Genomic DNA, 17,097 nt, shown 5'->3' with positions numbered 1-17,097 from the left:
ACCTGCTTCTATGTATGCAAGATACATTTTTAACATTTAGCATTAGGGGATTGTTTTGGCTTGGATATGCTTTCAGAATTATTCATTGTTGCTTTAAGACATTAATTCAGCTTCTCTTAAAAATGATTTAAAAAGCTGGGTGCTGATGGCTCACACCTGTAATCCTAGCTGCTCAGGAGGCTGAGATCTGAGAATTGTGGTTCAAAGCTAGCCTGTGCAGGAAAGACTGTGAGACTCTTATCCCTAATTAAGCACTAGAAAACCAGAAGTGGCGCTGTGGCTCACATGGTACAGCACTAGCCTTGGACTGAAGAGCTCAGGGATAGCTCCCAGGCCCAGAGTTCAAACTCCAGGAAAAAAAAAAAAAGATTTAAAAGATGGGTGCTGGTGGCTCACTGCTATAATTCTAGTTACTTAGGAGGCTAAGAATGGGGGGATTGGGTCTGAAGACAGCCTGAGCAGAAAAATTCTCAGCCCACAGCTGGACACAGTGGAGCACAGCTGTCATTGTAACTAGAGGCTGAGATTTAGAGGATCCTGGTTCTCGGTCAGTTCAGGTAGGAAGACCTCACCTCACTGATAGAAGCTGGACATAGTGGCATGCACTTGTCATTCCTTCTATAACAAAAAGTCAGGCACATACCCAAGCAAGAAGCAATACCCCATCTCAAAAATAACCAGAGCAGAAAAAGGACTCAGTGGCAGAGACTGCCTAGCAAGAATTAGGCCTGGAGTTTAAACTCCAGAACAGCTCTGTCACCCTAAAAGATTTAAAGCCCTATCTATGAAAATTGTTCTGGGCACTTTCCCAAACATGGCTATATTTACTTCTTACTACCTTACTTCAATACTACTGGGAATTATTTACTTATCTCAGTTCCAATATTTTATTTATGTTTATAAGTATTTTAATGTTAGGTACATTTATTCCTCGCAATATTCCACCCTGGTTGGTATTTTACCCTCTTGTTTTAGATGAGACTCTGGGTTTGAGAGGAAGGAGCTACAATATTTTCTGAATTTAGACACCTTACTTTTTCTTCCATGCCACAGCTCGATCTTCTTTCCTTTTATGTTCTATGGCCCTTCTTAACCTTATGTAAGCACATTTATTTCTTTGGTCACACATTCACAGTCTCAAACAAACATTCATCCTAGTTTTTATTGTTCTAAGTGAGGTTGTGTTGGAGATCCATGGATAGATAGGGAGGTACTATGGTAGGACTACAAAGAGTTGACAAGATCTACTATTCTACAAGTTTGAATTCTGAGTTGTAGCAGAATATTTCATGAAGGAACAATACATGTGCGTTATTAATTTCTAAAGTTGGTTTAACAAAAAAACACTTTTGACCAAATGGATTATTTAGTCTGTTATTATTATCACCCAAATGATGGTGTGAGGAATGCCAACCTATAGTATATAGAAGCCAGGGGCCAATTCTTTTGAATTCTTGTTGTTTACCTGTTCATCTCCTTAACCATTCACAATGTATCCTTTGAACCATCAGAATCACAATCTTCTGAAACCAGTCAATAATAAATGTATTAGATACCAGAGATGTACTGTATCAGAACATTTGATTTAACAAGTTCTCTTATGACTATTCCTTAGCACACTAAAGTTTGATACAGTTAGTCTAGAGTGGCATTAACAGCAGTTTTGTTCTGTTTTCTTGAAATGCTACTTTTGCTTTGCATGAAATGCATATACACACACACAACTGAAAAATTCTTGATTATTTCATCTTCCTGGAAATTCCATCTTTGGAATTTGTTGTTAGTTACTTTTAATTCTGAAAAACATTTCATATAATTTCTTGACACAAGAACCACATTTTATTAACTCTTTGAGCTCACTCATTGGGTGTAAGTGTGCTTTGTAGGTTGAATACTAAAGGATCCAATGAATGAATATATGGAGAAATCTAGATAGTAAATTCCTTGAAAACTATGACAGTGTCTTATTTATCCTTTAATTGAGGACGCTTTGCAGAAAGCTGCTCTGTTTCTTGGTTAATAAGTAGCTTTAGATGAGAAAACATTGTATATTGATTTCTAGAGCATGACTGCAAAGGATGGAAGCAGAGAAAATGAAATACAATTGAATGTTACATTCAGTGCTAGGCAGCATCACAATTGTGTGTGTGTGTGTGTGTGTGTGTGTGTGTGTGTGTGTGTCCTGGGACTTGAATTTATGGCCTGGGCACTGTCCCTGAGCTCTTCTGCTCAAGGCTAGAGCTCTACCATTAGATCCACCGCTCACTTATAGCTTTTTGCTAGTGTACTGGTGAGATAGGAGTCTTACAGATTTTCCTCCCCGAGCTGGCTTTGAACTATGATCCTCCTGTCTCAGCCTCCGGAGTAGCTAGTATTACAGGTTAAACCACCAGTGCCTCACAGCCTCACAGTTTTTGTATCATTAATTGCCACAGAATCCTGTGAAGCGGGCTTATTTTACAAGGGCAGACATGGAAGGCCTGAAATCAAAGTCCTTCCGAAAGTACACAGTTACTCTCAGAGCCTGATATTTCTTGAATGTACTTTTCAGTATCATTGCACTCAACAGCCCAGTTTTCCAAAAAATTATTTAAAAGATTATTTAGCAGTCCTAGGAATTGAACCCAATGCACCCCCATGTCTAGGAAGGCCACAGCTCCTCCACAGCTCCTCCGGCCCTATTTCTGCAGAGATGGAGAGGTGGAAGGGAAATAAATGTACAGGAAAATGCAAATCAAAAACCACCCAACTTTCTGGGTTCTCCGGGTGCGTAGAAGACTTTGCAACTCTGAAGAAATGAGCTTTTGTTCTCGTTTTTCAAATCAAACTATCCAGGAACAACGAAACGAAATGAAACCAACCGGTCTTTTTATTTTGTTATTTTTCCTTCTGCAGGCGGAACTCAAGCGCTGCGGCCTGCGGACGCGGAGGGGACACAAGACGGACGGACACAGAGCCGGGCCGTTGCCTAGCAACGCCCGCTGGCGGAGTCCGGGAGCAGCGGGAGGCGGTGGCCGGTTCTCTCGGTGCCGGCGGCCTGTCCCCGCGGCGGGGCGGCCTGGGGCCGAGGCGATGCCGCCGGAGGAGTCCGATCTGTCGCTCATTATCGCCCACGTCGTCCAGAAGCTGAAGGGCTCCAGTCTGTACGCGCAGCTGGAACGGCAAGCCTGGGTGAGTGGGGCGGAGGCCGCGGTGGGAGTGGGGGGGCCGCGGTGGGAGTGGGGGAGGAGGCCGCGGTGGGAGTGGGGGGGAGGCCGCGGTGGGAGTGGGGGGGTCGCGGTGGGAGTGGGGGAGGAGGCCGCGGTGGGAGTGGGGGGGAGGCCGCGGTGGGAGTGGGGGAGGGCCGCGGTGGGAGTGGGGGGGGCCGCGGTGGGAGTGGGGGGAGGCCGCGGTGGGAGTGGGGGGGGCCGCGGTGGGAGTGGGGGGAGGGCCGCGGTGGGAGTGGGGGGAGGGCCGCGGTGGGAGTGGGGGGGGCCGCGGTGGGAGTGGGGGAGGAGGCCGCGGTGGGAGTGGGGGGGAGGCCGCGGTGGGAGTGGGGGGGCGCGGTGGGAGTAGGGGGGGAGGCCTCGGTGGGAGTGGGGGGAGGCCGCGGTGGGAGTGGGGGGGCGCGGTGGGAGTGGGGGGGGAGGCCGCGGTGGGAGTGGGGGGGCGCGGTGGGAGTGGGGGAGGAGGCCGCGGTGGGAGTGGGGGAGGCCGCGGTGGGAGTGGGGGGGCGCGGTGGGAGTGGGGGGGAGGCCGCGGTGGGAGTGGGGGAGGAGGCCGCGGTGGGAGTGGGGAGGAGGCCGCGGTGGGAGTGGGGGGGCGCGGTGGGAGTGGGGGGGGGAGGCCGCGGTGGGAGTGGGGGGGCCGCCCCGCCCGGCCCACGCCACACCAAAGCCGCTCCAACGGGGCCGCCCGCGGGGCTCCGAGGGGGGTGATTTCTGGAAGGAGAAGGCTGGGCCCCTCACGCCTTTCTGCGGCCCAGTCGTTCACCTGGCCTTGGAGTCCTGGGTGGGGTCCCGGTTTTATGGAGGCGACCTCCCCCCTCCCTTTGGCCGGCGTTGCGGTGGATTCGGGCTCCTGGGTGCCGCGTGGCCTTTCATCTTCTGGGAGTCTGTGCGGTGCGCGTTATCCTCTCTGCAGTGATTTCTCCACCCGTCCAGCACTTCTTGACGCCCTGCTAACGTGATACTTAAGGGCGCATGAAGAGATGGGTGTGTGTGTGTGTGTAAATGGAATCATACGTGTGTGTGTAAATGGAATCATACATGTGTGTGTGTGTGTAAATGGAATCATGCGTGTGTGCGTGCGCGCCAGAACGCTCCACCACCTGAGTTACTTCCTACCACTTGAGCTCCACTTGCCGAGTTTTGGTCGTCAATTGGAGATGAGTCCTACAGACTTCCTTGCCTAAACTGGCTTTGACTCTCCATCCTCAGATCTCAGCCTCCTGAGTTGCAGGATTCCAGGCGCGAGCCACCAGCGCGCGTTACGTGTTTTCTTTTGTCCTGGACGAATATCTGGGAGTGGGGGTGCTGAGCTGTGTGACAGTGTATGTTCAGTTTCCCAATAGCGCTGCCATTTTACATTCCCATCAACAATGATGAGAACCCGTTGTTGTGCATCCTTACTTGAAATTGCTGTTCATTTCCTCTGTTAACTACTTTTTATTAATTACTCCCCTCGTAGCAACAGAGCGGTATCTTATTGTAGTTCCGATTTCTCTGGTGACTGATGACACTAAATACCGAGCATTTTCAAATATGCTTAAGCGGTCTGTTCAAACCTTTTGCCCAGTTAAAATTTGTGTTGTCTTTTTTTATTGCTGTTTGTTTTTATTACATATGACACAAGTTTTTCATGTGCTATGCATCTTACGAACATTTTCTCCCAATCTGTGACCTATCTTTTTTTATTTCCTATGTTATCTTTTCTCTTTCTTTCTTTCTTTCTTTCTTTCTTTCTTTCTTTCTTTCTTTCTTTCTTTCTTTCTTTCTTTCTTTCTTTCTTCCTTTCTTCCTTCCTTCCTTCCTTCCTTCCTTCCTTTCCTTCTTTTCCTTCTTGCTTTCTTTTTTTCTTTCTTTCTTGGTACTGGGGCTAGAACTCAGGGACTTTCATTCTTGCTTGGCTTTTTCACTCAAGGGTGGCACTCTACCACTTGAGCCATACTTCTATTTCTTTTCATTTTCTTAGCCTTTAAAGAACAAGTATGCTACATTTTGATGACATACTTAAAAAATCAATTTCTTCTAAAAATTATTTGTGTATTTTGTGTCCTATGTAAAAGTTTTTGCCCAAGTTCTCAAAAAAGTTTCTTTTATATTTGTTTTGTAAGTTTTATACTTTTAGCTCTTTACATTTAGGTGTAAATATTGTATATGATATAAGGTAAGCCTTTTTCTTTTTCCATATGAATGCTCAGTATTTCTAGTACCCTATATGTTGAGAAAACCTATCTTCACTAATTTTCTTGTACCATTGTTTAATGTCAGTCACTCTCTATCACTCCGTTGTTCTTCCTTAGTACAAATTGGCAAGGATTTAGTAACATTTAGATTTAATAGAGGAACTTATCCTATTTGTTTTATAAGTTGTATTCTCCAAGAAATTTGTTCAATTCACTTAAAATTCTATACAACATTGGTCTAAAATTTTATAATAAAAAATTTACTACTTTTTGGCATCTATAAAGACTTTTCCTATCTCAATCATTGTAATTGTGTGGTGTATGTATGTCTACATAGTTTGCTAGGGATTTATCAACTTTTTTCCCCTCATTGAAGAACCAATTTTGTCTTTGCTAATTTTCTTTGAAGTTCAAGTCATCTTATTAGCATTAATTACTTTTCTTCCTTTGAGATCAATTTGCTGTTCTTTTTCTAGTTTATTCAAGTGGACTGTTAGGTCATAAATTTGAAGTCTCATTTTTTAAAAAAAGTACATTTAAGACTATTTTCTCCTTTTTGCTTTAATTGAGTTTCACATTAATGAATTAAATTTCTTTGCCATTTTGTTCAAAATATTTCCTAATTTTTTTTGCTACTAAACAGGTTCATCACTAGGGCTATTTTGAAGTGTGTGATTAATTTATAAGCAGATGAGACATTGCATATATGTTTTTCTTGTTGATATCTAGGCTGAGACTGGCTTTGCTCATTTGCTTCATTTTCTTGATTTGCTGAGGTCTATATTATAACCCAGCATATTATTCTGAGGAATGTATGTATTGCCACAGATTATCTATACATATCACAGGGATAAGATCATAATTATGTCATTCAACTTTTTAATATTCTTAGTAAGATTTTTTTCTATTCTACTGGCTGACGAAAGAAATGTGATTGTATGTAGTAGTCCCTCCTTATCCATGATGGGTATATTTCAGGACCTCCTAAGGAATACTTAAACCAGGGATAGAATTGAGCCAAATAGTCACTTATTATCCCTTACATACATATGTATGGTAACATTTACTGTAAGTTTAATTTATAAACAATACTAATTACTAATAGTAAAATAGAACAAATTAATAGATGAAAAATTTATTCTTTACTGTGGATCTTAGTGACTTAGTCGTATGATTTTCTTTCCTTGTTACTTTTTTACTTAGAGGGTATACTTTATCTGTGGCATGTCTGAATTGTCAACATGACTGCTTTTGTACATTGGGGCTGTGACTACGTAAAATATGGATTACTTGAACACAACCCCTGCCTTCTGTGACATAGTCTAGTAACTCAATTAGCTACTACACACTATTGGATAGATAGCATATAAAATGTGGATACGCTAGACAATGAGATGATTAATGTCCCAGGAGGGATGGTGTGGCACAAGACTTCATTGTACAATGCAGTATGGCATGTTTGAAACTTGAATTCCATTTGGTATATTTTGATCATAGTTTACCATGGGCAACTGAAAACATGAAAGGAAAACTAACTCAGGGATAACTATTACATTTGCCTATTTCTCCCTGTTTTTTCCCCCCTAATTTTTACATGTATATGTTAAGATTATTTTTATTGTATTATTAAGGCTATTTTTATTGCATGCATACAGACATATTGTAGTATGTTCCTGTGAGCTTAATTCCTAAATCATTGTGTATGGTGTTACTGTAGCAACTGCTTTTCCTTCTCTTTTATTTTCACTCTCTATGACTATACGTAAGGTGTGTCTCTTGAAAGCATCATGTAGTTGTTTTTAAAATCTAGACTGACAATGATAATCGCCTAATTGCATTTTTGAGTCTTTTTACATTTAATGAATTTACTGGTTTGGTTTATATTTCTCATCTTAATAATTGTTTCTTATTTGGTTCATTTGCTTCATATTGTGTTTTCTTCCTTTGTTCTTTGGGAATATTAAAATAATTCTATTATGTTTTCATCTCCATTAACTTAATTTTATTGTTGTTATTTTTTCAGTTCATTTTTTGTATGGTACTAGGATTGAACTCAAGGCTTCCAACCTGCTAGGCAGACACTCTACCACTTGAACCACACCCTCATTCCTTTTCCTGTTAGTTTGTTTATCAGAAAGGGTCTTGCAGTTTGGCCTGGGCTGAACTTCAATCCTCCTACCTTCAACTCCCAAATGGAATACAGGTGTGACTAACCATGCCTGCCTCGTTATGAGATAGGATCTCAGTAACTGTTTTGCCTGAATTGGTCTTAGACTGGCATCCTCCTGTCTCTGCCTCTGGTGTAGCTGGGATTATAGGTGTGTTCCACCATGTTTGGCTTTATTTTATTGCTCTTTAGGTAACTGTTAGCTGTTGCAATTATTCCTGAAAAGTTAAAATATAAAGTATTGTGTTTATTATTTTCTTGAAATGCTGGAATTTAGGACATTTAGCTCATTTACCACTCCTGCCTTCTTTTGTATTCTTTTGACATGTATTTTAAATCAATGTGTATATCACATCCTATGAGATATTGCCATTATTAGTTTGAAGTATTAGCATTTTGTCAATACTTACTATAAACAACAGTTTTGTCTTTCCTGTTTTCATTATACTCTCTTGTATTTCCCTGGGAATTATTATTTTTTTCTATCATAAGAACTCAGTCTAATATTTCTGTTAGTGTGGGTAGCCTAGTGGCAAATTTCTTTTTTTCTTTGTGTGTGTGTGTGTGCGCGCGCGCGCATGCGCGCGCACACGCATGCGTATATGCATGTAGTGTGTGCACTAGGGATTGAATCCAGGTATACTCAGTGTTCCAATGAGTTCCATGCCAAGTCTAGATTTTGCAGTTTTTAGTTGCCTGGTACCTTTTAGCTGGTCCTGGGGCTTGAACTCAGGGCCTGGACGCTGTACCCGAGCTTCTCTGTGCTCAAGGCTAGCGCTCTACTACTTGAGCCACAGTGCCACTTCTAGCTTTTTCTAAATAGTTAATTGGAGATAAAAGTCTCATGGACTTTCCTTCTCTGGGCTGGCTTGGAACCACAAGCCTCAGATCTCAGCATCCTGAGTAGTAGGATTATAGATGTAAAAGCTACTTTTCTCAGCAGGTAGATTTCTAAGTTGACAGTGATCTTCCTCTAGCATGTTAGGGTGTCATTCCATTGTCTTCTGTTCTCTATTTTCTGCTGAGAAGTCAACTGTCCCTGAATTGGTGTGTGTGTGTGTGTGTGTGTGTGTGTGTGTGTGTGTGTGTGCGTGTGCGTGTGTGCGTGTGTGCGTGTGTGTGTCTTCTGTTCTCTATTTTCTGCTGAGAAGTCAACTGTCCCTGAATTGGTGTGTGTGTGTGTGTGTGTGTGTGTGTGTGTGTGCGCGTGTGCGTGTGCGTGTGTGTGTGTATCTTCTGTTCTCTATTTTCTGCTGAGAAGTCAACTGTCCCTGAATTGGGGTGTGTGTGTGTGTGTGTGTGTGTCTTCTCTATTTTCTGCTGAGAAGTCAACTGTCCCTGAATTGTGTGTGTGTGTGTGTGTGTCTGTGTGTGTGTGTCTGTGTGTGTCTGTGTGTGTCTGTGTCTTCTGTTCTCTATTTTCTGCTGAGAAGTCAACTGTCCCTGAATTGGGGTGTGTGTGTGTGTGTCCCCGTGTCCCCTTGCCCCCCCTCCCATTTCCCCTGTCCCCATCCCTACCCCCATCCCTGCCCTACCTGGTTGCTTTTAACATTTTTCTCCCATTTTGGTTTTCAGCTGACTGGTTTAGAATGCTTTGGTACAGTATTGTTGTTTGTGTTATTATTAAGTTTGTTTTGAATTTGTGGGGCTTCTTAAATTTAGAGCTGATATCTTCCACCGGCTTTGGAAAATTCTTGATCAATAGCTAATGAAATATTTATTCTGCTACCTTTACTTTGTCTCCTGCCTTCCTGACACTCCAGTTTATACATTAGAACTATTCACTGAATCCCCATGTCTCTAATACTTGTTTTTATGAGTATTTCACTGTTCTGTATTTCTTCTGAACTTCTGATTCATCTTATTTTATTCTGTTTCAATCTTTGGTAAATCTATCTCCTGAGTTCTTATTGACAAAGTATGTCTTTTAGTTCTAAAATTTCCAGATTCTTAAAAATAGATTTTAATTCTCATGTAAAAATTTTTGTCATATATTTCAATCAGTTCTTTCTCTTCTCTTCCTGGTGATAGCCCTGAATCATTCATAATGATTTTAAAATCCTCATCAGTTAACACCAATATCTTAATACTCATGGATCTCTCTGTATTTTTTTTTCTCTCTTAGCTTTTGATCATCTGACTTCATCTGAGGGAGAGACTATTTAATGCTGTGTTTTCTATGCAAAATACTGTAGAGTCTGCAGACACTATTTCCCATTATCAGCCTCCCTTACATAGGTCAGATAGCAGCTGGTTCCCTTCATCCTATTAGGGAGGTATGGAGTCTAGGCGGGGGTCAGTCTTCTGGTCTCTTCTGGCTTTCCAGGGCTTCCAGCAAAGGATTGGCTCTTTTCCCTTTGGCTCAAACTCCATTCCTTTTCTTGCTAGATTGCCAAACAGTGTTCTCCTTTTTTTCCTGTTTAGTTTTGTAGCCTTCTACCCAACAGAACTTCAGTATTCAAAATTTTTCTTGTAGAGAAAACTATCCCTACAATTAGTATATTCCAAAGTGGTACTCATTTCTGTATTTGCCTTTAGTAACCCTCCACCAGATTTCATACTGTGTCCTATCAGTTTTTATACATGTTCATAATATGATAATAATTCTAAAGAGAATGGAGCTAGTTTGTGTCTCAAGATTTTCCCCTGTAACTCTAGTTCTTATTTTCCAAACTGCTTTTAAATTGTGTGTGTGTGAGAGAGAGAGAAGGGGGGAGAGAGAGAGAGGGGAGAGGGAGGGAGGGAGGGAGGGAGAAAGAAAGATAGTGATAGGAGGGGCTTTACTATTTTTAGGCAGAAGTGTTATCAGTTCTTAGTTTCTCTATCTGACTTGGAAATATTCATTTTGTATTGGACAAGTATACTTGTCACAATAGGTTAAAAAAAAACAACTATGATTAAAAACAGCCTTGCGGGGCTGGGAAGGTGGTTCAGTGGTAGAGTGCTTGCCTCACATGCATGAGGCCTGGGTTCGATTCCTCAGCACCACATAAACAGAAAAAGCTGAAAGTAGCACTGTGGCTCAAGTGGTAGAGCACTAGCCTTGAGCTGAAAAGCTGAGGGACAGTGCCTAAGCCCAGAGTTCAAGCACCACCACCACCACCAAAATAACACAAAACAAACAAACAGCCTTGCCATTAAGGAAGCTGAAGTCTAATGTGGGACTTTTGCTTTTCTTTCAAGTATTTATTCAATATAATATGTATTCACTGTTGTTTCTTACTTGAAAATCTTCAGATTTCAGAAAATAAGGACCATTGACAAAACATTTTGCATTTGTTTTCAAAGCTTTTTGCATTTCAGAATTGCAAATGAGGGATATGGGGCTCTATATGAAATAAAGCCTCATTTTATCTCCTCTGGTGTGCTGAAAGCATATTTTGTTACTCTTTATTTTGAACTGTAGTTATATTTATTAAACGTGATCATTTATTTGATTGTTCAACAAATATTAATTGAGAGTGTGATGTGTTAGACACAATTCTAGGTCGAGGGGATATAACAGCAAATGAAATAAAAGTTGTTCCTTTATGGAGAGATGATAGTAATATACATAAATGAAGACAGGTTTGAAATCCCTCACCTAAGGACACCAGATATATTTAGGAATTCACAATTTTAGCACAGTTATTCATGTGTATTCTGTATTCTACCTAATATCTCTATTGGAGTCTAGTGCACATTTTATATTTCTGCAGTAAAATTTTAGGTAATTCATGTCTATTCTATATGCTAGCTACTTCCATCAGGATCTGGTAACACTTTGTTAATCCATTGTTATTTCTGTAACAAAATGTGTGAATTTTCACATCAAGAATGATGACTAAGGACTAAGAATAGCCTTATGACCTTTGAGGTCAGATCAGGTTTTGTTACCAGTACAGATTTTTTTAAAAAATATCATCACTATAGATTTTGCTATCAAATTTGGCTATGAAGAGACATTTGTTTTTCAACACTTTTTCAGGTTTTGTAATTTCCAGTAAAGGATTATGGATCTGTATATACACCTTAAAGTAATAGAAAGTTGGGCAAGGGAGTAGACAGAAAGATAAAGCAGAGTACACTAAGGTGATTACATGAGAAACTAAAGAATGTATATTTGGCTGATTCGTACATAATATAAAAGATAAGTAATATTGTGGCTTGCAGTTGCAGATCTTTTAATAAATGATGAAAGTAGGAATGATGGTGTGAGCCGATAGTCCCAACTGCTCAGGAGGTGGAGCTGAGGGAATCACTTGAGTCTAGGAGTTCAAGGCCATCTTGGTTAACACTAAGACCTCAAGTACATAAAACAAAATCTTCAACTTGAAGAACTGTATCAGTTTATCTTAGGACAAACATGTAGTAGAAGCCAATTCTTTTTTAAAAATATTTTTTATTATCTTTAAGTAGTTGTACATAGGAGTTGCCATTTGACAAAGCAGTTTAAGAGTACAGTACATCTTGATCAGTGTCACCCCTTCAACATTCTCACCCATCCCTCCTAACCCCTCCCTTCCCTCATGTTTCCTGTTTGTAGGCTGTCTATTGAATTTTGACTGCATTCTCCCCTATTGTCTCTATATTCATCTACCCCTTGACCCTATTAAATAAAAGGTGATTTTATAACCATTTTTGATGATACTTCTAAATAACTGTTTGTCCTGTAAGATTTAGTCAGGAAGATATTTTCCGGTGGTACGTCTTCTGTACTGTTTTAATTTTTTGTTTGGGTATACTCAGTTGGCAAAACAACTTAATTGGAAAAATCAAACCACTTCATTCAGATTTTTTTTCTCTGACTCAGTTCTTTAGCATATATATATGTATATATGTAGTTGACTATCAACTGTCTTTTAATCTTTAAAAAATTCTCTTATATCAGTTATACAGGGGTAGGATTTCATTGTTACATCTCCATGAGTGTTAATGCTGTATTCCAATCAATTTGACTCCTTTTTCACACTCCCTGTACCCTTCCCTCTAAGAAATAGTGTTCCCAACGGGTTCCCTTTCTGTTTTCATAGCTGTGAGTAGTCTGACAGTAATCAGTCTTTATTCTCTATCAACTGTATTTTATTATATTCTCTTACAGTAAAGTGCCTATTTTTTTCTGAATATTTCTGAGTTATTTTGTAAGGAAGTCATCTCATATCTTAAACTTAATTTTTAAGTTTACTGATCTTCAGACAGTGAGGGTGACAGTCTAATTCCAGATTTGATGTATAGTACCTTATTGGCATAGTTATTTTGTTTTGACATGCATTATTTGCATTTAAAGTGGATATTGGATAAAACTCCAGATGTTATTTACATTCCATGAAGTGCTTAATAGGTCTGGTTAACTCAGATTGTTTTATTACTCAGATTTGCTGAGAAGAAGAGCAATACATAACAGGCTGTTGTGGAACCCCAAAGCATCTCAATGTTAGTCTCTTCCTAAGAAACTCATGCAACTATATCTTAAAGATATAGAATATTTAATGGTATTGAAAGCCCTGTGTGATAATTAGTTTAATATCTTTTATCTTAAAAAATATTGTAAAGGTGATGTACAGAGGGGTTACAGTTACATGAGTCAGGTAATGAGTACATTTCCCTTTGAACACTGTCACCCCCTCATCTTTTATCTTTTAAAAATTATCTCTACAGGATGTATGGTTTGGCATATACTGGGGGAAGATCCGCATTGGATGACTGCAGTTGATACATAACTTCTGAATTCAGGGACTGTTTAGCTTGAAGCAGGAAATGGTGTTATTCTTATTCATTTCTATATTAGCTATTGTTTTGTCCTTTAACTATGGAATGTAAGGCAGTGAATGATGATGTACAACATTTCATAGTAAGGAGGTTCTTGTGTACACAAGATAGATGTGATTGAGAGATAAAGTTAATATTAAACTGCAAGTTTCCCTTGTGGAGAGCATCTCATGCTTTATTTTAGCACAGGTCTTGTAGCACTCTCGAGTTAGTAAGATCAAGTTGAAATGAGGGAGAAAATGGTTACTAAATGTGAGCTACCACAGCTTCAGGCATAAGGTCTATGGCAGCATGAGGCTAAGCAGAAAAGGTGGGCACAGTGGATGAGCATGGTGGATGCTGTCAGAAAAGTGGGTGTCAGCGAGCAAAAGCCAGAGAGGAATCCATCTTCAGATATGATAACCCAGAGCAGGATTGGAATTATACAACACAGATTGAGTGTAAGGCATGGGTAGCTTCATAGCGCCCAAACTTCCAATTTAAAACTAAAAGTTATTCCTGTCTACTGGGACTACTAGAGTTTCAGAATGAAGTCTGGTCTATGGTTTTAGAAAGAATCAGAACTATTAGGAAGAAATAGAGATACCTAATTCAACATGTTTTAATTGAACATCTCATTTGTGGTGGTAATGGGCTTTTGAGAGAAATTAGATCAAAGTCCAAAGCAATTTAGCTAATGGTAAGGATGTTTGGTCACTGATGTGGGAAATGACAGTATCCTGTTGGAATAGCACTTCTCTCTTAGCTTTTGTTTATACCCTTAAATATACTGTGGGGCTGGAAATCATTGGTTTGTGCCTGTAATCCTATCTATTAAGGTAGGAAAGTCTGTGAGAATCTCTATCTCCAATTAACAAGCAAAAAGCTGGAAGTGGAGACATGGTTTAAGAAGTAGATCATGAGCTGGAAGAAATGTTCAGTGTGAATGATGTCTTGTTTTTATTTTCTTGTAAATTAAAAAATTATTATTATAAAGGTGATGTACAAAAAGGTTACAATTACATAATTCAGTTAAGAGTACATTTTTTTTTTTACAATGTTACCTCTTCCCACGCTGTCATTTTTCTTTTCATACCCTGTCAGTGGCATAGGATATGTTCAATTCATGAGTGAAAAAAAATCAAATGAATAGGGTATAAATATATTGCAAGAAAATAACTGGAGATTCAAGAAATGTTTAGACCCCCCAGGTGGGAAGGAGTGCGTTCCTAATGGAGGAGTGGTGAGAAGGTGAAGCAGGAGGTGCCTAGTACAGAGTTTTTCTAGGAGACAGGTAAGATTATATGGCTGGATGGAATTAGAGGGCTCTAATTCCTGAATGAATCTGCCTTGATTCTATGGAGAGAAAGGGTGGTTGAGGTGTTTGAGGAGCTTAAACTGTCCTGGCAATTCCCACAAATTCTCAAATTAATCTGATACAGAAAATAGAAACATGGTTGAGATTTTCTATTTTTTATCATTATTTTAAATAAAGTCAAGCCAGTACATTGGCTTGGCTCGGGACTTTGAGCTCTTGGTTAGCTTTTTCCCTCAAGGCTGGTGCTTTATCATTGAGCCAGATCTCCACTTCCACCTTTTTGAATGTCTCACATGTGTGTGCCCAACCTGGCTTTGAACAGTAATGCTCATCTCAGCCTTGTGAGTAGCTGTGATAAAATTCCAGTTTGGAATTTTATTTTGAATATAAACTCCAAAATTATCACAAATCTAAGAATCAGACCTAGAGCTTCTGATATAACTGCTATACTACTGCTTAGCCTAGTATTGCCACAAGGTATATTGTTGATGTTCTCATCAGACATTCCTGGCACAGACCACAGCAGTGCCATGTACCTGTATTTGCCTGGCAAACACTATTGTGGCACACTGTTGTAGAAGTGGCTTCATTTGTGTTTGCCCTGTGCCATAAGCAAAAAGACTAATAAAGAATTAGAGCCGGGCGCTGGTGGCTCACGCCTGTAATCCTAGCTACTCAGGAGGCTGAGATCTGAGGATCGCGGTTCAAAGCCAGCCCGGGCAGGAGAGACCATGAGACTCCTATCTCCAATAAACCACCAGAAAACAGGAAGTGGTGCTGTAGCTCAAGTGGTAGAGCGCTCGCCTTGAGCTGAAGAGCTGAGGGACAGCACCCAGGCCCAGAGTTCAAGTCCCACGACCGACAAAAAAAAAAAAAAAAAGAAATAGATTCCCATCAATGGCACATTGAATTTGATTGAATTCAAACATATCTGTATACACACATAAGTATATGTGTATATATATATATTTACAGAGAGAGAGAGAGAAACAGTAGCTTTTTCTCTGGGGACTCATCTAGAAACAAGTTAATTTGGAGTGCAGTTGGGATTATGAATCAAAATTTGATATTTAATTCATTTGAGAGAACATTGTTTCTTAATATAATTTCAAATTAAGTAATTTTAAATGAATAGAACTTTTTAGAATCCGTAGATATAATAGAGCACAGTTTAAAAGCTATTTGCAACTAAATAAGAGCAAGATTTGCCATCAAAGATCTGGAACTATCTCTCAATTTTATTAGCTTAGCCAAACCACTTAACCATTTTGCATCTCAGTTTTTTCTTTATTCAATATAGAAAATAATATCCAAACTAGATTATTGTGAAGCTCAACTAGAACTCTTTCAGAGTAATTTTTAGGCTCTGCCATCTAATATAAATTAAAGTTATAAAATAAAAGTTGTGCCAGATGGCAATAGACAAATATTTGTAAAAGTTTGCCAGGGAAAAGGATATGGGGTCGAGGTGGTTGTTTTTTGTTTGTTTGTTTTAATCTGTATTAAAGTTAATATTGTCAAAATGGAAATAAATTGTCCAAAGCAAATTCAATACAATATCCACCAAACTCTCAACATCATTCTTCACTGATATAGAGGAAACAATCCAAAAATTCATATGGAACCACAAAAGGCCCCAAATCACAAAAGCATTACTGGGCAGAAAAAGAAGTGGTGGAGGTATAACGATTCCAAATATCAAACTCAACTACGGAGCTATAGGAATGAAAACAGCTTGGTATTGGCACAAAAATAGGCCTAAGGACCAATGGAACAGAATAAAAGACCAAGAAATAAACCCACAGACCTACAGCCATTTAATGTTTGATAAAGGAGCCAAAAACAGCCTGGAAGACAGTCTCTTCAACAAATGATGCTGGAAAAAAATGAATATCCACAAACAGAAACTGAATCCTTATGTATCACCTTATACCAGTATTAATTTAAAATGGATCAAAGACCTCAATGTAACACCCCAAACTATGAAACTATTAGAGAAACATTAGAACTCCTTGGCACAGGCAGGAATTTTCTGAGTAGAAACACAGCAAATCAAAGAAAGAATTGATAAATGGAATTGTATCAAATTAAAAGGTTTTCATATGGCAAAAGGACATAGGTAAGGAGCTAAAAAGATAGCTTACAGAATGAGAGATCTTTGCCAACTATACAGCAGAGTCCTAATATCCAGAATATACAGAAAGCTTAAGAAACTAAGCCCACAAAAATCAACTCAGTCTATCAATGGGCAAATGAGCTAAAGAGAAACTTCTCAGAAGGAGTAAAAATAGCCAGCAGACATAAAAAATGTTCAGTATCTCTGGCCATTTACATCAAGAAATGTAAATCAAAATAACACTGAGATTCCACCTCACCCTAGTTAGAATGGCCATCATTAAAAATTCGAACATGGTCAAGCACTAGTGGCTCACGCCTATAATCCTAGCTACTTAGGAGGCTAAGATCAGAGGATTGTGATTCGAAAACTGCTTAGGCTGG

The 17,097-nt window shown here is 39.7% G+C and overlaps 1 protein-coding gene across 2 annotated transcripts in view; it reads left to right on the top strand.

Annotated features, from left to right (window-relative positions):
* Nucleotides 1–2,974: 2,974 nt before the first annotated feature.
* The window catches only part of Tbc1d19 (TBC1 domain family member 19), a 97,544-nt gene continuing 83,421 nt past the window's right edge, over nt 2,975–17,097 (top strand). For both annotated transcript variants that reach the window (XM_070012916.1, XM_070012915.1), the window contains exon 1: nt 2,975–3,171. In XM_070012916.1, the coding sequence (XP_069869017.1) occupies nt 3,073–3,171 (99 nt within the window). In that variant the 5' untranslated portion in view covers nt 2,975–3,072. The remainder of the gene's footprint in view (nt 3,172–17,097) is intronic.

This window comes from Dipodomys merriami, unplaced genomic scaffold, assembly GCF_024711535.1.
Source record: "Dipodomys merriami isolate MVZ:Mamm:240054 unplaced genomic scaffold, mDipMer1.0.p SCAF_9, whole genome shotgun sequence".
NCBI lineage: Eukaryota > Metazoa > Chordata > Mammalia > Rodentia > Heteromyidae > Dipodomys > Dipodomys merriami.
This window is presented reverse-complemented; position numbering and strand designations above follow the sequence as displayed.